Source organism: Molothrus aeneus, chromosome 3 (genome assembly GCF_037042795.1).
Source record: "Molothrus aeneus isolate 106 chromosome 3, BPBGC_Maene_1.0, whole genome shotgun sequence".
NCBI classification, from domain to species: domain Eukaryota; kingdom Metazoa; phylum Chordata; class Aves; order Passeriformes; family Icteridae; genus Molothrus; species Molothrus aeneus.
Window position 1 is genome coordinate 39,111,363 of NC_089648.1, and position 22,238 is coordinate 39,133,600.

Consider the following 22,238-nt stretch of genomic DNA (forward strand, 5'->3'; position numbering starts at 1 on the left):
TGTTTTGAAGGTAAGGCATAATTGACTGACACAATAACAGTGGCTCTCAAAATTTACTACTTCTAGGTAATTACTTCTACTTACCCATTGTGAAAAGAAAAAGGAATGTATCTTTCTTTTTGTTCTAGTCTATTTTTTTGCCTATGATGCCTAAAAAGAGAAATTTCCACTGAAAATTATGTTTATATTGTAGTTTTGTCTATTTCCTTTAAGGAGAATGAACAACCAGAAAAAATATTAACCCATCTTCTACCTCACGTCCTTTCCCTAGTCCATTTCCAAATCAAAATTTCAGGAAATATCCTTTACAGGTGTTTTTTTGGTTTAATTAAACATTTTTATTCCTACTAGTTGTTTCCCCAATAGTTCCTGTGCCTAGTCTTAGTTGCAGCAAAGACCATAGGTCACTCTTTTCAGTCTCCATGGACTTCTGTAATGTCAAAAGGGTTTATCAGAGTACAGAGTTAATCAGTCACTTGCACCTTCATCCCTGAGTTAACACCCTGTCCTATTTACTCATATGTTGCATAAAGCTTTTCTGCATTTTAGAAAGACAACCTGTATCTCTTTGGGTAGATTTACGCAGGGATACAGAGATGACCCGAAACAGTGAAAGAATCATTGAAATAGTGGACAAATGTTTTTCAGAGGGTGACAAGATGGCCCCAGAAGACATGCTGTTTTCCTACAGAGGTATTTTATACCCAGTTACAATTAGCAGCCCGCAGACTTTGGAAGCTCTGAAATCTTTTGAAGCCAGGAGCGATGATGTGATTCTAGTCGGTTACCCTAAATCAGGTAAGTGTTTTCTTGATCAGTAGTCAAGTACACAGTGTTACAATCCTGAAGCTGATTATTTAATGTCATCACTTAACACAGCAAGAATTCCTGAGAAAAGCTTATGATGACATCAGACTTCAAAGAACAATGAATTTAAGTTGCAAGGCAGATCTGGAACTCAAATAATGCAACCTCCTGCTCAAAGCAGGGGAAAGACCTAACATCCCAAGTTAGGTTTGATTACTCAAGGCCTTGTCCAGAAGGCTTTTGAAACTTTTGAGGATGGAGGTTCACCACCCATTGAAATCTTCTGCAGTGTTTTCCCACAATAGTGGTTTTTTGGGGGTTGGGTTTTTCTTGGTTGGTTTTTACATCAATGCTGTCAGACATACCCTTGTTTTGAGAGAGTCTCCATCTTCATTAGTACCTGCAGTGAGAGTGTCCCATGCCTTTTTTCTTCTATTTCCAGCCTGAGCACACCAAGCCTTTCTATGCAGTTCATTTGCTCCAGCTCGCAGTAGTTTCATGGAAATTTAACAAGACCTTCCCCAGGTTCTCAAAATCATTTGTGCTCCAGTCTAGGAACTGCACACAGTATTCAAATGGTGAACACAGCAGTGCCAGCTAAAGCAGGATAATCACATCCTTTCCTTTGTATCTAAATAGAAGGAAACATCTAAACACATAATGCCACAAGGATTTTTACATATTTTCTCTCTCTTTTACTCTGGGCCTTTCAGAATCCTTATTTTTTTTTTCCTATTGACTTTACAGAAATATCTTAATATATAATTTGCAGAAAAAGAGGAAGTTGATCCTTATTACTTTACTTGATTATCATCTTTGTGTGCAGTCTCTAGAGCTGTACGTAAGCAGAACTGGTTTATATGTGTGAGGATCAACCTAAACACTGCAGGAGGTCTTAGTTGAAAACTGAGATTTTGCTCTCCGAACCCAGATCCTCATGCACCATTTCTCCCAGGCTGCAGAAGCCAAGAAAACCAAGTGTGGTGCAAAGATGGTGTCAGGAGTGTGATGATCTGGCAGCTTGGCTGATGAACCTTGTGCTGCCAGTTACAGAAGCCTAGCTGGGAATTGTGAATGAGACCAAACTGTGTCAATAATGAAGAGACCATAAATTGAAGTTGGCTGGGAAGAGGGAACAGTATGTTCCCAAAGACAGAACTGTGGAAGGAAAGCAGAAACAGAAAAGAGGTGACTCAGTTGGCCCACTGCCACACAGCTCTTGAGAAACCTCCACAGGCAGTAGTGTGAGGTAACCAAAAAGTAGAGAAGTTGAAAAGACTTGAAAAGAGCAATAGAGGTCTGCCTCTGCTTCTGCCAAGGGATGTGTGTGACCCTGAAGCAAGCTGGGAAGCACTCCACAGTATCTGCTCAACAGCTCCGCCCCTGTTGACTTTAGGAACACCCTGGTTGATTATTCACCAGGGCCATGATTTACCCTCAGCTGGCAACTCCCAGCTCAGCTCAGTGGCCCCACAGGGCCACTCACTCTTTCACCTGCAAGGGAGTGGGGGAGGGTATAGAGTGAGAGGAGTCCTGGTTGAAATAAAGACAATTAAATACCTAAAGCAAGAGCTATGTGTGCAAGCAAAGCAAAGTACGGAATTCATTCTATCCTTCCAGCAGTGAAATGTTCAGCTGTGTCCAGGGCTCCATCACCCATGATGGTGACATGGTAAGACAAGTGCCTTAGCTCTCAGCATCTCTCTTTCCTTCTCCTTCCCTCCATGAGCATGACTCCATATGGGATAGAATAGTCCTTGGCTCAGTTGGGGCCAGCTGTCCCATCTGTGTCCCTTTTAATTTCTTGTGCATCTGCAATCTACTCTCTGGCAGCTCAGTGTGAGAATCAGAGGAGGCCCTGACACTCTGTAATTACTGCCTAGCAATGACTAAAACATATCTGTTTTACCAACATTGTTTTCAGCACAAATTCAACACATAGCTCCATACTAGCTACTATGGGGAAAATTGATTCCATTGCCGTGAAAATGAGCACAGACTCTTGTTAAAAGGTTAAAGTACAACATTGAGCCAAACTGGTTCACTTGAAACCAATTAGACAGGATACCATCAGACAGGTTTACATGTAAAAGGGAAGTGGAATGGATGTCCTACTGGTGTCTTTTTCCTTTCAGGAACCAATTGGCTTGAACAAATGGTGAAGGAGTTGGCAGATGCCAAATATACAGAAGAGGAAATGAAAGAGAGAATAAATGCTGAAAAGAAGCTGGAGACATTTCAGCGTCTAGAATTTGGGGATCCTGGGATATATGAGGTAATCAGGAACTGAAAGTACTGTCCCTGCTCTTCCTACAGTGAGTAGGAGCTGAAAGACAATGGCTGATCTCAGAGGTAATGGAGAACCTAGAGCCTTAAAAACAGCTATGGTCTGCAGATGTCGCATGTGCTAGTGCCTCTGGTGTCCCAACACAAGGGCCTCCGATGGGAGACAGGGTCCTCCTGCCATAGACCCAGTAACCTTAATTAGGAAGACTTTTTTCTTAGGTGTCATGTTCTTAGGCCTGTGTCATGTGACATGTTGCTTGGTGGCAGACGTTGGCAGAAGCCTACACCACCAGAGCATTCCTGTGGGTTTTCCAAGTGATAAGATACATCTCTGGTCTCACCTTTTCTTATAACATACAAAAACTGAACAGGCACAACTCATATAAGTTGAATAAACTCCTTCTGTCTTGTCACATTTCTTCTCAATTTCTTTAAAGAGGATGAAGCAGCTTCCTTCCAGAAGAATTATAGTAACCCATCTGAGACCTGATCTCCTGCCTCCATCCATTTTCCAAAGCAAGGCTAAGGTGAGTATTCTCTTTGCATCACACTACAAAATCTTTCCATCCTAAATTAGCTTTCCTCTGTGTGAGATGTCTTTTCTACATTTTCACCTGAGCTGGTCAACACACAGCCACATTTCCAAGGTTGAAGTGACAGCTCAGTGTGCCAAGGCTGTGAACAAAGATCCTCTACCAGCTGCAGCTTTGCTGACTATTGGTGGGCTTGTTGTGAGTGTCACTGTACTTTCAGCTCTCCTTCAGAAAGATGCTTCCAGGTTGGTGGTAGAAAACCTGAGCAAGGCAAGGAATAATTCTGTCTGGTTTAACTTGCCTTCAAAACCAGGGTACCTGTGGAAAGCCCACCACAGGCTGTGGCTAAGATAATCTTGGATGGGAATTACTGCAGAGAGAAACTAGGCTACATCTAGAGACTGTTTGTGGCTCTTTGTTCAGTAGATCATGAAGTTATTTGTCTGGGTTGGAACTAGGTCAGAACTGTCTTGAGGGAATCACTGAAAAGCTTCTTGTTTTCAGCCTGAAGCTTAGATTAGCAACAAGTGATCTGCCAAAGCTCTGATTTCTTACTCAAGAAAAGAATTAGACCAGAATTGGATGGTCTGGTGCATTTTAGTGGACAAGTAAGCTTGCAGACAACACCAAGTTGGGCGGGAGTGTTGATTTGCTGGAGGGTAGGAGGCCCTGCAGAGGGATTTGAACAGACAATGGGCTAAGGCCAATTGTATGAGGTTAAATAAGGTATGTATTTATCCTACAAAATGGGGGTCACAACAACTCTGTGCAACACTAAAGACTGGGGGCAGAGTGGCTAGAAAGCTGCCCAGTGGAAAATGACCTGGGGATACTGGTTGACAGTGCCTGAACATGAGCCAGAACTGTGCCTGGGTGGATAAGAAAGCCAGTGGTATCCTGGTGTGGATCGGGATATATAATGGATAGGATATATGATCAAATAATGTGGTCAGCAGGACCAGGGCAGTGATTGTCCCCACGTACTTGGCACTGGTAAGTGACAAACCTTGAGCACTGTGTCCAGTTTTGGGCCTCTCACTACAAGGAGGACATTGAGGTGGTGGAGTGTGTCCAGAGAAAGGTACTGGAGCTGGTGAAGGGTTTGGAGCATAAGTTTTAGGAGAAGCAGCTGAGAGAGCTGGGATTGTTTAGCCTGGAGAAAAGGAGGCTCAGGGGGAACCTTGCCACCTGAAGGGAGGTTGTAGCGAGGTGGAGCTTGGTCTCTTCTCTGAGTAATGAGTGACAGGCCAAAAGGAAATGGCCTCATGTTGCACTGAGGGAGATTTGGATCTGGATATGAGAAAAAATTTCTTCATAGAAAGGGTTGCTGAGCACTGGTTGCCAGGGAAGTATTTGAGTCACTGTTCCTGAAGATATTTTTAAAATATGTAGATCTGATACTTAGGGACATGGTTTAGTGATGGACTTGGTAGTGTTTGGTTAATGGTTGGACTTGATGACCTAAATGATTCTGTGATTCAATGACTCTATATGATATGCCAAGAAGACAGCATTTTTGGTCTGTCAAAAGATGTATTTTCTTCCTCTAGATCCTTGTGCTAGTTCGGAACCCCAAGGATACGGCTGTCTCCTATTACCACTTCTGCAACAGCCTACCAGTGATGCCATCTTTTGCCTCCTGGGATGAGTACTTTGCAGACTTCATGAATGGAAAATGTACTTTGCCCTACAGCCTCTGGCATTTCTCCTAACATGAGTGGCATACACAGGGCCTTGTGCATGGGAATCCTTCTGTGACACACCTTACTAAGGCACTCCCAAGCAGGCAGATAGGCCCCTGTTGTGGCAGAAACAGAGTACCAGAGAATCAGAGTTTTGGATCTCACTTAGAATGGAGAGATCATGAGAAAGCTTTAGCCTGACTTTTCCATTCCCACAATTGTGCTTTGCCATATCAAGTGGACAGACCTGGGCCATGCTGCACTGACCTCAGGAGAAGGAACAGACATGTTGAGCTGGTCACCTCTTCACCATTTGAAAGCCACACTTAGAAAGCTGTCTGGGCTGACTCCTCTGATTTGGTTAAGGGCCTGTATTGGGGAGTACTTTAGACAATTATGCCTCTTCTTTGTTTGCAGTGGCCTGGGGATCCTACTTTGACCACCTAGTGGAATGGAACAAATACATTGACAACGAGAGGATCATGACAATAAGCTATGAGGAACTCAAAGAGGTGTGGCGCTCCACCCAGCTCTTCCTTGATGAGAGTGTTGTGCATCCCTCCTGATATGTATGGGTGTGGGAAAGTAGAAACTCTTGGGGCAAGTCTATCTTTAGAAGGATGTGCCTTTCTGAGTTACTCATTTATGTTTGGGGCAAGCTCATGGATGTTAGGAGGAGGATAGCCTTGCTTATTTGTCAAAGGAGTTTTATCTGTCAGAGGCACAGATTTTGGGAAAGAAGAAAAGGCCTTGAAACTGAGGCCAAAATGTGTAGGTTTCCTGGTCTGAAGAATTTTCTGTTAGAGCTCTTAGAATTCCTTGGTGACATTGTGGGGGACAGCTTCCCCTGCTGGGCTTCACACAGGGTGCTGGCTCCATGCCACAGCCACAGTGTCGAATCTCTTGATTTCACCTCTGTGCTATGTTCCTTTGGACAGGACTCGATACTGGGGATGAAAAAGATTGCTTCCTTCTTTGGATTTTCCCTGTGTGAGGAAGATTTTTCTAGAATTGCCAAGAAGACCAGTTTCAAAGCAATGAAAGAGAAATCCAGCGAAACCCATGGAAAATTTGGGGACATCCTCTTCCGGAAAGGTAAGTCTCTGCAAATGAAGACCTACCTTCTGAAAGAGAACTCCAGAAGGAGTTTTGAGCATGTTACTTAGCCATGAACTCATTGGACTGTCTGGGTGAGTTCTCTCCTGTGGTGCCACCTGTACAGAAAGCTTCTGCTGTGGACAGGATTTGGGGGCTGTTTGTGAGAAACTTTATCAGAGTGCCAGTCTTAATGTCCTCAGTCATTACTTTTGTGTTGCTGTCTTTTTCTGTAATGGCCCTGCTTAGTTAGGTAAGTGAGGTGCCAGGGTGAGGGCTGGCACTGGCATCTTCCTGTTACCCACTCAACAAGAGCTTTATGTGTCTCCTCTCAATGGACATGTCAGTGGTGGTCCCAGAGATGGTCTCTCACAGGCCTGTGTTAGAGCTCTGGCAGCCTTCCTGCTCCCCACACCTCAAGAGTCTTTGGTTTCTGAGTACTGCAAGCCTGGGCTTTTTAAAATCTGTTTCTTTCATTGCTCCTTGGAGGAAGAGGGATTTAGCCAATCTCCTCTATACCACCTACCACAAAAAAATTTCTCCCTTCAGAGGAAGTAATTAATGAATGAGCTTCCCCTTGTGACAAAACCAGATTCCCCTTTTTCTGTGTAAAAGCTTCATCACCTTGAAAATCCTCTTCTGGGGAGGGAGCATTTACAGGCAGCTAACCAGAAATGTTCCCTGTTATCTGGCTACAGCCTTTGCTTCTGATCTTTGATACCTTTCCTCTCCCAGGCAATCAGACCTCTCAGGGCATTTAATGTGATCCCTCCTGCCTTGTGTAGTCAATGACTCTGCCCTACTGCTGCCTAGATATTATTTTCTCTCAGGAGCATCTCCCTTCAGTTTTTGGTACTCATACACAGGGGTTGTTGGAAACTGGAGAGACGTCTTCTCTAAGGCTCAGAATGAAGAAATGGACCGGAAATTTCAAGATTCCCTAGGAGGAACAAAGATGGCAGCAAAGATAAAATATGATGTGTACTGCAAGGCCTGAAAACAAGCAGATGAATAGCATGACAGCAAGTCATATTCCAAAGGTGATTCTCCAAAGGTGGATAGTCCCCATTTTTTCTTCCCGTGAGAGAAGAGAGAAACCCCTCTGAGAACTACCTGGTACCTCCAAAAATTTCATAGGTAATTCTTAGGTGTGTCTGGGGTCTAGACCTTGTGCTTTGATTGATGTAGCCAAATAAAATGTGTGTATACCTCAAGTGAATGCCTGGCATCCTTTCAGGAGGGAGATGGTGCACAGACATCATGGCAGCAGTCTGGTGGCATCCCTGTCTCTGCTTCTTGGCCTGAAATGATGAATGAGGCCCCTGCAGGTCTTGGTGAGCGAGAGGGATCAACACAGAGCCTCTCCTCTGGTGTAGAGTGGACTTGACATGGATATATGGTGTGGGTCTGAACCACCAAATGTCTATAGAATAGGTAGAATATATTAGAATATAGGGTTTAGATCCATTATAGCTGCCATGGTGTTGGTTGGCAGGTCAGAAAGGCCTTTGACACTATGGCAAACTTCAGACATTGGTATGGCAAAGGGTGGAATTTCTAAAGATCAAAGAGCCATGAACTCTTAAGTAACAAACAGCTATATACTTTTTGGAGTGTTTTACTCCTCTTGGGCTCTCTGCGAAGGTAAGTGGCAAGTAGGAAGAACCACAACATTCAAATGGGAGGACTGAAGGAAAGAAGCCCCTTGATGACCCTAAGCTAAACTAGCTAAACTATGAGAGTGGCATTTATTTGACAATAAATACGCTTATGCTACATAGGTATGTTTTCTACACCCTCCCTGCTGATGTCAATGTCCTTGCTACATCTGTGCAGAATGTCACAACCTCGTCTCATCACCCTCGTCACAACCAGTCTCGTAGGAAACCACAAAAGCCAAGGAGGTGTCTGTCTGGCAAATGGAATTTGGTTCCTTGGAAGAAGGATTCTTAGGTAGATTTAGGTAGATTCTTTAGGTAGATTTAGATTCTTAGGTAGATCCTAGGTAGATTTACCAGCAGGACTCTTACACTGAGCTAAGATTAAGTACTGAGCAACCAGAAACCACAAATGTAATTAACAAAACTGGGAAATTCTTAAGTCCCTGTCAAAGTGCTGACTGTCCCTTCACAGATCCTCAGGACTACCCCTACCCTGCCCATGGCCCAGGGCTCCATGCAAACTCCTGCTCCAGGCTCTCAGCCCCTGCTCCAGTGATGGTGCAGCAGGGTCAGGCTTCAGCTCCTCACAGTCTGCCCTGCCTGGCCACTGGCCCTGCCAAGCTGGACCCATCCACAGACCCACATCCTGGCCAATCCTCAGCCCATCACCTTCCCCAGGAGAGTATCCAATGCCTGGGCTGGGGCTGCCCAAGTGCCCCTGGCTGCTGTGCACCTGGCTGGACAGTGGGATGTGCTTTGGCTGCAATGCCCTGCATCCCCTGTGTGACAGAGATAATGGGAAGTGATGCAGATTCAGCTCTGAAGGGTCACTCAAAGCCTGCTTTCCAGGCAGATTTTCTAAATGTGTGTGCAAGAGCTGCACATGTAAAAAAGCTCTGTGTGGACAGGTACGTTTGTTTAAACCTGATGATTCTGGGTTTATAGGTTTCCATTTCCAGAAGAGTAGGACTTATTCTGGGCTTCCATGGATGAAAAGAGGCAAGTGACCATGACCCATAATTTTTGGAACTATCAACATTTTTACCTGTTATTTAATACGGGCCCTATACAATTTACTTTATAGTGATATCAAAAGCTATCTAGACAACAGAAAACACTGTAATCTCAATGTCTGCAAGGAATTGAACAAGGAGTTAAAGAAGGGAACAAGCCTGATCAGAAGTGGAAAAACAAATCACAGAAATATTTATCAAAAGTCATTTATTAAGATAAAGAGGTGACATCCTAAAGTCTGTTGGTTTGGTTTTTTCTTCTGAGAAGATTTTTTGCAGCCTAAGAGCTCTTAGCAGTCCAGAAACTTTGGAAACTCTGAAGTTCTTGTAAACCAGAAGGATAATGTTATTCTCACCAGATTTCCTAAAATGGGTGAGTCTTTCTTGCTTGATGAAGTGTCCATTGCTGCAGTACAGAATTGTGTGGCTGCACATAACACAGCAACAACACCCATGATGAATTCAGATTTCTGTGGAGGAACAGGAGCAGGGGTTGCTCCCTGGAGGGAGTCAGAGGGTGCTTCCATCGGCTTTCTTCATTGCAGGATGAAGGTAATTTCTTGGTGCTGGGTGGAGCTACAGGCTCACCTGTCACCCAGACTCTTGGACTCTTTTCCTCTCCAAATGCCTTTCAGTCCCAGCATTTGGGTTTACTTCTTGCCTTCACATTTTCTTCAAATCACTTAGAGAAACAACAGGCCATTTGAGGGGGAAAAAAAAGGAGTTGATATTTTATCTGGATTACATCTCCTTAAATGCTCCACTTGAATTCTTTTTTTTTCCTCAGACAGAAAAGGTATAAAATTGTCTTATGTAAATATCATAGGTAATTTAGTGATAATTTGATGTCTGAGTTGTAGCATCTCAAATTCCCAACCAATCTTTAAAAAACTGTGTTAGAAAATGCTTTATGTTATTTATTTTAAATATAATATGCTCTAGATTCATCTCAATTAGATGATGTGGTGGTGAATTATGGGTAAGCTGAGAGGGGTGCAGCCAAACTTTTGTGTCTACAGAGAGAAAGGACTTTTGGCTTCCAAACAACATTTTTCACAGAAATTATTGCAATATGACTTGCAGAGATGAGCTCAGACTCTTGATGATTAAAAAGCTGAAACTGGATTTGGTTATTAGTAGACAAGGTAATGGTTGCACAGAAACTCTTCTGAGAACTAATGAAAGCCTTGGATGAAAATGAAATAATTTTAGTCAGTGAAGACTGCTACTTTTGACTGATTCCTCCAATTAAAAAAAATATTCTTTTCAAAAATTGGTCAGTTATATTTCCTTTTCACAAAATTTTCATTCCAGGCTGTTTTGGGTTTACTTCTAGAAATACAGTCATTAGTCTTTGCTGATTTGTGAAATCTTATAGTTTCTCATCTGATGTTACCCCATTTAAAGGATTTCCTTCTTCTGACCTCTCAGTCTATGTATGCTTATGAGTGTATAGGCTGGAAACCTTGTCTGTAATGAAAGTCCCTTCCTAAGGCATGTAGTTTAAAATCTTTTTCCTTTGTTTTATTTAGTTTATAGTTCATTGAACTATCTTTTTTTAGTAAAATGCTTACTTTGTATTTGTTTCGAGTCCTGTTAAAGATAATGAAAAAATTATCTTTCAGAAGATAATTCAGTCTCCTGTCTTGCCCTGCTTGTGCCTTTTCAAAGTAAGGCTAAATCTTTTTGATTTGATCTGAAATTAATATAGCATTTTCATACAGATTAGTTTTTAATTTCTTGTGTAAAATGTCTTTTCTGAGACTGCATGTAGGCTTTAAAGGGGTGATTATACACTTCTGAATGTGAAGTGATAAAGCGCCATTTACAAGGACTTAGGATACACGTTATTTTCCAGTCATGGCTCCATAGGCTACTGTTGCCTTCCATCATCCCTGCCAGAGACAAACGCTGCCTCAAATTTCCTTGCAGAGCTGCTCCCTGGCCTCTTTTATCCCAAGTAATCCAGACTAGGATACCTTTAAACCAACTGTGAAAGGTTCTTCAGTTGTCCAAAGCTTAAAGGTGATCCTAACTAGACCATTTTTTTTACAGTGGACAGACCATAAGCACTGAGAGGACTGTAAATTTCTGAAGGCTACATTTACATTTAGCTAAACTCAGACAGTCAATGTTTAAAATACAAAAACTCAGTTTCTTCTGAGTGAGAACATAAAAATATAACAGACCTTTCTCCTCACATTCTTTGTCTCAGTCCAGCAACATTTTGTGGCATTTTGGGTTGCAGCAGGCCCCACGCAGGCTGAATATTCCTGCGAAATCTGAGCTCATGGCTGCCCCAAAGGCTAGGCTTACTTTCCGCTTCTGACTGCAGTTGTCTGCTCCTCTTTTTACATAAGCTCTTCTGTTTGTTAGACACCCCAAGCTTTCTGAAACAGCACAAAACACTCACTTTTGGTGGCAGCAAGCTGTCTGATTGACCCAGCTGTCTTGCACAACCTCACCCTTGGTGTTTCTGTGTCACTGAGAGGAATTTCTTGCTTCAAAGACTTGGCTCTGTCATTTTCTGCTTCTTTCAGGCAGAAATCTGCTAATATCTGCCCTCGCTGCAGGCTTCCTCCCCACTGGGTCATGCCCTCATGCTCCAGAAGACTTTCCCCTTCAGCCAAGGCAGGGCAGGCACAGAAAGGCAAAAGAGCAACCCCCTGGCTGGCCACTGAAAGGGAACAGGGTAGACACAGCATTCTGTGCATGCCCTGGTATGTAGCATCCCTCTCCCTCACACCCATACAGGGACAGCAGTGGGTATAGATATACTGGAACTCACAGTCTTTTGGGCTGGAGTGGGGTGGAAATTGGACTTCTTTCTGAGAGGAGAAATTTGGACCTCAATTCAGTAGTGATCATTTCAGGTTTATTGTATTCCCTCTGGTTGTTTTACCAAGACAGTCATTCCTAATTTGAAAAATACAGAATATATCTTTTCTGTCCAGAAACAGCTTACTAAGGAAGTTGTGCATTCATTTTTTTTAAAAACAATATTGAAAATTTTTCAAATGTTAAACATATATATTTTCTGAGTATTTAACATCTTTTTCTTAGCCACTCAGTTGCATACTTATGTTTTTTTTTCATATCAGATCCAGAACATCAAAGATAAAGCCTTTTATTTCAACTTTTACTTGTCCTCCAGGATAAGTACTTCAAATCTTTATGGATGAGAAAGGTACTTCCCATTCTCTAGAAAGATGTTGTGATTATCAGCATGTACACCTAAAAATAGTTGTAGCCAAAGTGAGCCTAGCTTTTTGGCAATGAACAGAAAATCAGAATTTGAACTTGTGTTTGGCAGAAACTGCATTTTCTGACACTGTGTTATTTAGGTCTTTCCATCAGAAAAATACTCAAAAAAACCTTAGCCGTGAATTCCCCCACTCTTGAAATAATTGTCATGTATTATTTTTAAGGTTCCAATAACACAAATGTAGTTGTGTTATTGGAACCTTAATTGAACCTTTCCTAGCAAGACACTGAACCAGTGGTTAATGACAGGGGTTGGTTTTGTGCATTTGGCTTCTCTCCAGCTAATGCACATTGGCTGCTGCAGCTGGAACGTGATGAGGGGAAATGTGGAGGGAAGCCATGGTACCCTCTTCAGTGATTCCCATGTGCTTTCCTACCCACTTCCAACTTTCTGATGGCTGATAAGCAGCAAATCTGGGGTGCCTGAGCAATGTTCATTTATGAGAGAACTTCTCTGTCTGAAATCCTAAGGAAAAAGGAAGGAGGGACTGAAACATCAGGACAGGTTGGATATAGTCCCCAGGCTTCCTGTTGGACAGTGTTTTCTAGGCCTTTTTTTTTTTTTGAAGGCATGTAATTTTTTTGCACAACATCAGAGCAATCAGATTGGTGTTATTGCCTGAAGATTTGCTTATATTAATAGAAACAAAAACCCACAAAAATATGCTTGTTGGGTATGATTCAATAAGAGTTTATTAAAGTCCTGGGATCAAAAGAAAAATTTTCACTGAGACTGTATGCATCAGTATGGACAGTTTCATTCATTCTCCTTGCTTGCAAAATATATCAATTTTTGAAGATTTGTTGTTGCTATTTGTAAATATTTCAATGAAAAGACATGTTTAATACTACAACCTGCATTAAATGGAGCAGTAAAGTTTTTGAGTGGCAGTTTTTTTGAGGCGAGAAGGGTATAACATGACAGTGAGAAATACCATTATCAAGAAAAAACTCATGTTCAAAAATACAGAGATCAAGGGTTTGAGAGAACATAAATTTAGAGACATAGATGATGTTCCTTCTACCACAGACATGCATGCTAAAATAGTTGAAGAACTCAGTCAGAAGGTTCTTCCAGGATTGAGACCTAATAAAGCACCTCTGATTATCCTCCTGCTAATATAGAAACTCTTTCTTTCATCTTAGTCCTCCAAAGACAGTTTACTGTAAAGTAAATTAAATGCAGCCCAGGAGCTGGGAACAAGTCAGAATTCAATCAGTTATTTATCCCAGCTAGTTGTGGATATGATGCTTCATTGCTCTTCAGTTTCTTAGCCCTTGCTTCATAGTCCAAGTCCCCCAGCTGAATATAAATCTAAAGTTATGAAAGGAAGGTAGTGGTGAAGAAGAAACCCTTCTCCTCTACCTAACACATCTCTGCTTTCACTGCTGCTGAATACCTTTTTCTCTTCAACACTGGCTTGAGAATTGACTTGCCTGTGCAGTTGAGTGAAATAGGCATTTCAGTGATCAATATCTAAAGTCAATACCTAAGCTATGAGGAATTAAAAGAGGTGGGGTTAATGCTATTGAAAGTAAAACATGTTTGAACTTTTAGTCAGAGTACTACTGAAATCATGTACTGCAGGTCATAATGACCCATTACGATCAGTTCAATGATGCTTCAAAACAGAAATGGTCAGGAAATTGCTGTTCCTGCAAGTGACATTAAAATACTGCGTATTTATGTAATATAGTTACTGGCTTTTATTGAAACCTGAAATATTAAAACACATTTTTGGAAAAAAAGAAAAGAAAAGGGAAATTTTGCATAAAATTTCTATTAGTCACAAAGCCTTTTTTTCTTGGAAAGTATTTTGGCAGGAGCTCTTAACATATATGTTGAAATGCTTTTAGAAACACTCAAAATTGGGTTTGGATATTACATAATTCTAATTAAATTCTTTGGCAAAGGAGCAATTTTTTCCAACTTCAAGCAAAGAATGTACTAAAGAAGATGGGCTTTAAAAATAAAAGCATATTGTATTACAAGCCATGTGTCCACTGCTCTCCATAATGATTCTTGGCACACAAAGTATGCACATCTACACATCCCCAGTCTGTTGACAGAATGAGGACAGGTCTTAGAGGTTCACTTTCTTTCCTAAATTGTCTGGAACATGTTGGCCATGTATGAATCATCAGTGACCTAATTTTCAGAATTACAGAACATTTATTTTCTACCCATTTTATATGTATCAGTAGATGGTGATACTATGAAATAGCTCTTAAAATCAGACCAGCTGATGTATCTCATGTAAAGATATATAAGGTGTGTTGGAAAGAAATTTTACCCAATACGGCATTATTTTAAAAAAATAATCAACATATTGTCATGGAATTTAAATTACAAGACTGAAATGAAGAGTTAACTATAAAATATGGATCCTATAGGTGGAATTGAAAACTGCATTGCAATAACATGAACTATTATGCATTTAGCAAAAGTTTTTAACTATTGCTTGCATGTGTTCTCTCTTATTGGCCTTACTACAGATTAAAAATGTCTTACAAGAGTCTTCTTCAAAAAGTCTGAAGTACATGGGTATGTTGGGAGCACTGCCCCAACATCAGACATCCTGCTTCTTTAGTTCAGTCTCTCCCTGTCCACTGGAATCTGTTCCCTAGGAAACAGATTTTTGCCTCATGGCCCTGCATCTTCCTGGAACACTTACTCTTGCAAATACAGAATCATAAGCCGTGTCAATGAATCTACCAGAGTTTCCTGAAAGTTATTGGTAGTACAGTGTTTCCCACTTGCATCATTTTGTATGGACAAAATAGCCTTGCATGAGGAGAAACCTGTGCCCACTGCATCCCTTCCTACTCTGCCTCTTAGATTTTCTCAGTGGAGCCAGGACCCAAAGCCTGTTCACAGCAAGCCCACTAAAGGAAAATTGTGAAGCCTACAGTTACAGTGCTGGAACACTGCCAAAGGTACAGCCAAAATATAATTCCGTATAAATTATGAATCATTGTCAGGTGCTGGGAATGAGAAGGGTAGCTGAATTCCCTGGGTCTCCTTGACTAGTGAAAATTGAAGCATTTGCCAAGAAGACCAGTTTCCAAGCTGTGAAAGAGAAACCCTCAGAACCCCAAAAACATTTGGGAATAATTTTTCAGAAAGGGTGAGCTGATAATTTTTTGTAGGCAGTAGTAAAAAAATTCTATTCTAGATCTTAGTACTAATAATATCTCTCACAAATATATAGCTCTTGCTGTATATGTGGATGCATTTACAGAACAGTACCAAGAATCATTGAGCTTATCTAGGCTCCATTATCTGGTATCCTGGTATTTTCCTAATGGAGAGAGGTAAGTGCTTGCAGAAGAAAGTTCATTTATTGCTAGATTTGAGTCTTGGTGTGTTATCTTGTGAGGGTACTCTTCATTAAGACTGCTTTGTCCGCTGAGGAAATCTAATCCAAAAATACAATTTGTTTACCACTTATTTACCACAATTTACCACTTCAGAAGTAATCTATTAAAGAGTTATGTTATGGGAAGATGGGCCATATTTTAAAAAAAAATGTTGTGAATCATACTTGCCAGCTGAGCAATACAAATCAGTTACTGCATTCTCCTCATGATACTAATTCTAGGTTTTCCTTACCTAGGCCATGCAAAAGTGAACTGTTCTACTTGACCTTGGTGGAATGAGCTGGATTCTTACAATTTTGTGTAGTGGTTCATACAACACAAAATTTCTGTAAAGAAAAAAATAATCAGCTGGATTTTCGTATCCTGTTGAGAAATTCCATTAACTCCATGAATGTTATGATTGCTTTTAGATGAAGCTGCATGTGACTTACTGGATGAGAAGAAATACTTAATATCTTGAATTGTGTTTAAGCAAGAATTAAAGTACACAAGTGTAATATTTTTCATCCTATAAACCACAGCTCAGGTGCTGCCTAACTCCAGAGGTGAAAAAACTAATTTTTTGTCTTAAAGGTCTCTATACACCCAAACTCTGCTTCAAGACATAACCAAGAACTCTTCTGTCTTAACAGCCTCAGAACCCTGGGGCTTCTTGAAATCATGTACAGCCCATTTGAACTTCATAGTTAGAACTCATCTTTCCCACATACTCAGCACTTTTGGAATATGAGCCTTCATCTAGACCTCTCCAGATGGAAACAGCTGAATATGCTAATAATCTTTACAAACCTTTTGCAAAGCATGTAGTGGTGATTCACCAGAACAGCATTCACTACAATAAAATGCTTGCTAATTCTGATCTGCCTACACAAGCCCAGAAGAACAATCTTGGTTTTACTAAAATTGCTTATTTAGCCTGTCACTTTTAAAATGCTTTCTTCACTTCAGAATTACTTGGAGGCTAAAAGGCTCAGCACAGCTCTTCTGGTAATTGCAACCTGGGTCGAAATTCTTGGCACTGAGCTGAGGAGAAATGTGCCAACCTGGGAAGCAGGATCTTCTGGTGGCCTGAAGGGAAACATTGGCAGGAGACTAGGGCACTCTGGGGAAGACATTTAAAAACTAAAGACATATGAAGTAGTGCATATGTGTTGGTTAATATAGCACAGCATAATTATTTCTCTGCAAAAAATATTCAAGGATTGAAAAAAGAGGAATTCCCATTTCTAACAGTTTCTTTTCCCTGAAGTTTATAGACTTCCCACAGAAACTTAATTTGAAGGCCACTTATGAAAGCCAGACTATGTTTTATACAGCATTATGTCTGAGCACAATTTTTCAGATTCTCCTTGTTTGGCATGCTGAGAAGAGCTGGGCAGTTCCACACAGGAGTTCCAGTTTCATCCCATTTAAAGATTATCTGATTAACACGTACTTGGGGCAGCATTATAAGCCCTCTCTATAGTTACTGGAAATCAATAAACCCCCCTGAGTATAAAAGGGTGAGTCTGATTTTAGATGGGTTGAGTCAACTTTTAGTCTCCCCTGACACTGCAGCAAGTTTTTGTTGGTGGTGCAACTAAGCTTGCCAGATGAAAGTTTTCATGGTATTAATAAATCCACTATGATTTTTGTATTAGCAAGGATGCATAGTATATGTAGGCAATGTAGTTTTCATTTTATCCCGGTTTTAAAAGATGGTAGTAGTCACTGAATATAGAAGGTGCTCCTAGAATTTTATGGAGATGAAACTGAAAGGATTCCATAAGCTGAACCAGAGAATCATGGGATTTACTGAAAAAACAGAAGAAAATACATCCTCTATGGAGTCTTCAACTGCTTTTTAAAAAGTTGGCTCTATTGAATTCTGTAGCAACAACAGAATTTCCTATTAAATGCTTGCAGAAAAAAAAAAGAGGACATTCTTAAGTTAGAGAAAACACAAAAAAAAAAGTAAAAGAGCTGTGCTGTGCACATACAACTCCCATCAGCACTGATGGTAAGGAAGATACAAGCACAATGGGGAAACAAGCCCACAGAAATGGCCAAGATTCCAGTCAGGTGATAGTGATTCCAGTGGGTGTGACTCTTGTTCTACCCTACCACAGACAACACTTATTTGTGTCTTAGGGACTGGCATTACTTTCAAAAGGGAAAGACAAAGGGCCTTAGTGTTGCTTCCAGATTCTTTGTTAACCTGGTGGCATTTTGATTTCAGCAAGGGCTTGCTTTCTCTGAGCTCTGGCAGAAGCAATGTAACCTGCACATCTGCCAGTGCTTTTAGGAGATATCCTGTGCTCCTGAATCATGCACTGCAATGCTTGATAAAAGCACACTAGATGGCAGAAGTGTTTGACTGCCTTCCAGAGCCAAGCTGGCAGGAGCGGGAGTGCGGAGCCCTCCGTGCCCCTCTGCCATCTGCCCGCTGTGTTTGGGTGATGTGATGGGGCTGGCGGGGTGGTTTTGTATGGACAGACCTCTTCCAGCCTGGCACTCTTGAGTTGCTTCTCTACTGGAGACCTGTTCTCCTCCTCCTTGTGACTAAACTCAAACCAGATGGTACCTCCCAAAGTTAACAAACACATTTTTCTTCATTTAGTGCAAAAGTAATGCATAAAAAATGTTAAAAATGCAAGATACAAAACTGGCATGATAAATGTGGTTCTGTGGCAAAGGAGTCATGCATCTATGAAAAGACTTGTTAGATACATCTTGACAAACAATCAAGCAGCTTTAAATTGCTGTACCAGAAAAAAAAATGAAATAAGCAGTACAGTTTCTCTTTGAAGTTTTGACAAGGGTAGCAATCACAGATTGTACTATTTTTACTAACCTCACTAAGTATTTAAATGCCTTTTGTCAATTTTTTTTTCCAAGACAGCTGTGAGCAGACAGCATAGCTACTCACACTTTTGGGTACTCTGCAAAAAAACAAAAACAGTTGGAGAGGCTTTTGGATATATTCTCTCATTGTCTTAGGCATCACAGTGCAACATGAGGGCAGGATTTTCTGTGCCAAAAGGACCAAGAATATTCTTCTGTGCTATTATTGTTACCAAGAAAAACTGATTCTGCTGGCAATGGAAAATATTAAATTTCAATCATGGCAGATCTGATTTTTCAATCCTATAGTGGAGGGCATAAGTGAGAAAATATTGTGGCCATATCTGATTATCGTATATAGCATTAGATAACAGAAAATGCAGTGCTTTATAAATGCCTAAACAGAGGTTTTTCTAGGGGTGAAACCAGTTCTCTCCAAGTCACACTTGTATCCTTGGCAGCTGGTAGCTCTCACCCCATGGATGAAGCCTGCCATTTGTACAGCTCGTTCAGCCAAGAGCTGAAAAAGTAAATCATGGATGTTATTTCATCTCCAGATGTTCTGTGTGACAAGTCCTTGCCACAGCTCACATGAAGCCCTTTGAGGCCAAAGCAGGACAATCTAAAAGAATGCTACCAATTGAATGGAAAGTGTTCAATGTATTTTACACAGATTTGAACATCTGTGGTGCTCAAGGAAGATTTCATGGAGTTCTGTTAATCATAGAATCATAAAATCATTAAGGCTGGAAATTGTACGTAGCTTCACAATATTGATGAATTTTTATACATGGTTTATGGCTAGGGAGATTGTCACAGAAAAGATAAGCAGTTAGCCGTTGGGAAACAGAAATATTTTATGCCCTAGAGGGAAGCAGAACTCAAGCAAGTCAAGCAGTAAACCCGCCCATATCTTATTTTCCACAACACCATTTTGTGGAACTACTGTTTCTAATTTGGAGATGGCAAACAACAGGTCAAGGTTACAAAGAGGTGTTTTGCTTTACAGCAATAAAAAGAGAAGGGAAATACATTCTTCTCAGATCTCTTTCTTATAGGTATCTAACGGCAATTCAGAATTCCAATAATGAAAAGGATAAATTCATGTAATTAATTATTCAGGCTTCAAAAAGAAGGAGATTGTTTTAGACTGTGTCCTTCTTTTTAAAAAGGTACTGAATATTTTGCCTTCCAATTTTGATTCTGTATGATACATTTAAAAAATATTTTTAGCTCTCTTCCACAACCACTGAAAGCATTGCTATTGTTGAGAATGAGAGCTGAAATCCCTTTCAGAAAGGAACTAGGGTTTTCTGGAAAAGGCAACTTTTGTTTCCCTTGGTTAGCAGAATAAAGTTTTAAAACATCCCTATCTCTTCATGGACAACATGGAAAGTAAACAGGATCTTTCTGCTGATTTCAGATCACATAGCTGTAAATATTTCCAGCTGGGATGTTCGATGCAGGTGTCAGGGTTCTGGTTTGCTGACTGGCCAAGCTGGGAAGATCCTCCACTTATATGGTATTCCATGTACATGGTATTCCTCCTGGTCCTGGCAGACATTGCAGTGCTCGGGGGGCACTGATGGCTGGAAGAAAAGATTCCCTCTGACAGGTCCTGGGGAGCCCATTCAGGACATCCTAGGTTTTGCAGTACCACCATTTAGATGTAGTTTACAAGACTTTGGTGAAGCAATTGGTGCTTCTCCTTGTTAGAAGTTGTAGCTTATCACATCTGTGCAGCCTTTGCTGTTGCCTGGAGATGCAGAGAGGCAATCAGGCACTGAGCAGCAATGGTTAACACAGAAGGAGCAAGTACCCTGCCACACATTTAAGAATGGGAGTCCCAAGCCCAGAGGAATGTAACTTTGGCTTCCAGATCCTAGGCTGAACTTTGAGGCTGTTAAAAAGAAACAGATTTTGCAGAAGTGTCATAATAGTAAAAGGGCTTTCAAATTGGTTTTGACACCTGAAACAGTCTGAGAACAGATGTGTTGGTTTTCTGCATGGGAAGTAGTGGTCCCATGGATGTATGGAGGTGGTTTATCAGTTGAAGGTGAAAGATGTGGAGTGTGTGCTTCACACAGCCATTTTCAATTTTATGCTTGCTGCAAGTGGTGAGGCAGAGCAGTGAGTATTTCTGTCTGAATTGAGATACATCCCCATATTTGTATGGTGGGAAAATGGGTAGTGGGGGCTAGAGGTCCTACAGTCAGGACTAGGAGAATCATGGATGTGGTGGCTGGACTTCAGGGCCCTCCTGAAGTTCCAGAATTGCCATGATTGGCCAAGAGCTGCCCAGGTCCTTCTCAGCCCCACCAGTGGCAAATGGCAGCATCTCACAAAAGCTGAGAGGAGAAGGTGGTCACAAAGCCAGAACAACTTTCTGGAGCCTGTAGTCAAGGAGTGTGGGGCAAAAGAATCCCTCCTGAAAGGCTGAGCCCTGTTTTGGATGTGGGTCAGTGCCTTTCTAAGAGTTTTAGGGGTGTGGACAAATGGTCTGAGCTCAACTGAAATTTACAAAAACTGTCTGTAAACAGGCAGGAACTGTTGCTTCTCTGATGTTTGGGCAGGTGATGCAAGAGCAGATACTAGGTTCACAGTCTTGTAGGCATACTACCCAGTTTCTAAACACTACTGTATTATCAAAAATTACTAATGAAAAAACAATGCTTTGAGGGAATTTCATAGGAAGAATGTAATTGTAATTCCAAAAAACCACAGAATCAGAAGAAATGGCACCTAACCATGGAAGATAACATATTGCACTGAGATTTGTTTCTACAGAAGAGAAGAAGCAGAGCTTGGTTAGGTAAATTCCTGTGGGTACCACTGAAAGTGCCTTGCAGTGTGACTTTCCTACTCTGTCAGATGTAAGATGCTTTCTATGGGATATCTGTGATTATATTACTTTTTCTTTATACAGGCTGCAGTTCTCTTCTGCCTTCCTCATCTTTAGGATACAAGCCAGCTGTTAACAGACGGAAACAAAGGTGGCAAGGTAGGGGTCCTGATTTTGTTTGTGATGTTTTTTTTGGAGGAAGAGTGGAGACCCTGTTGGTTTTTGCCTGATCTGGGCAGATTCCTGGTGACTTGAACAGCATTGTGTGGTGGAGACAGACTGAAGGGAAATTATAGAAATGTATGCCCTGGGCTGGAGAGGAGAAAACATTGGTTTGTTTTACTGCACTGATGACTCTAGTTGCCAACTCAGCAGCACCTGTGCATTACATGGCTGTTAGAGGGAAGAGAACAGCTGGTTATTGGTGCCCTGCTTTTTCTGAGGATCCTTCTGCTAGCCAGTGTTGGACATATACAAGCAGCAGAAAAATCATGACCAACAACTTAGTGAATCCCACTGGGGCTACTATTTTGTATAAACTACATGATAAACTACATGACTGAATTAGAGATACTTCAGAGTCTTTTTTTTTTTTTTTTTTTTTTTTTTTTTAATTATAAAGCCAGGAACCCAAATGTCACTTTCTTGTTGAGCTGAGATGTTGGAGCATCCTAGCTGTGAGACAAGGTTGCTGTTGCCTTGACCCCGTTCGTGCAGCACTCCCTCAACAGAGACTGTCCTACACAAGTTCCCATTGCAGGTACTCCCAGCCCCGTCCCGCAGACGCAAGCTGCTGTAAATACTCTGGTGTGACGGCACTGACGGAGCTGACACTGCTGCTCGGCACTGCC

At 41.3% G+C, this 22,238-nt stretch overlaps 1 protein-coding gene across 1 annotated transcript; it reads left to right on the top strand.

Annotated features, from left to right (window-relative positions):
- The first annotated feature begins 596 nt into the window (after positions 1-596).
- LOC136553884 (sulfotransferase 6B1-like) lies at positions 597-7,400 on the top strand. Its single transcript, XM_066545642.1, has 7 exons — positions 597-798; positions 2,943-3,082; positions 3,531-3,620; positions 5,177-5,303; positions 5,726-5,820; positions 6,247-6,403; positions 7,270-7,400. The coding sequence occupies exons 1-7, from the start codon at positions 597-599 to the stop codon at positions 7,398-7,400; spliced, it is 942 nt and encodes a 313-aa protein (XP_066401739.1).
- The last annotated feature ends 14,838 nt before the right edge of the window (positions 7,401-22,238 follow it).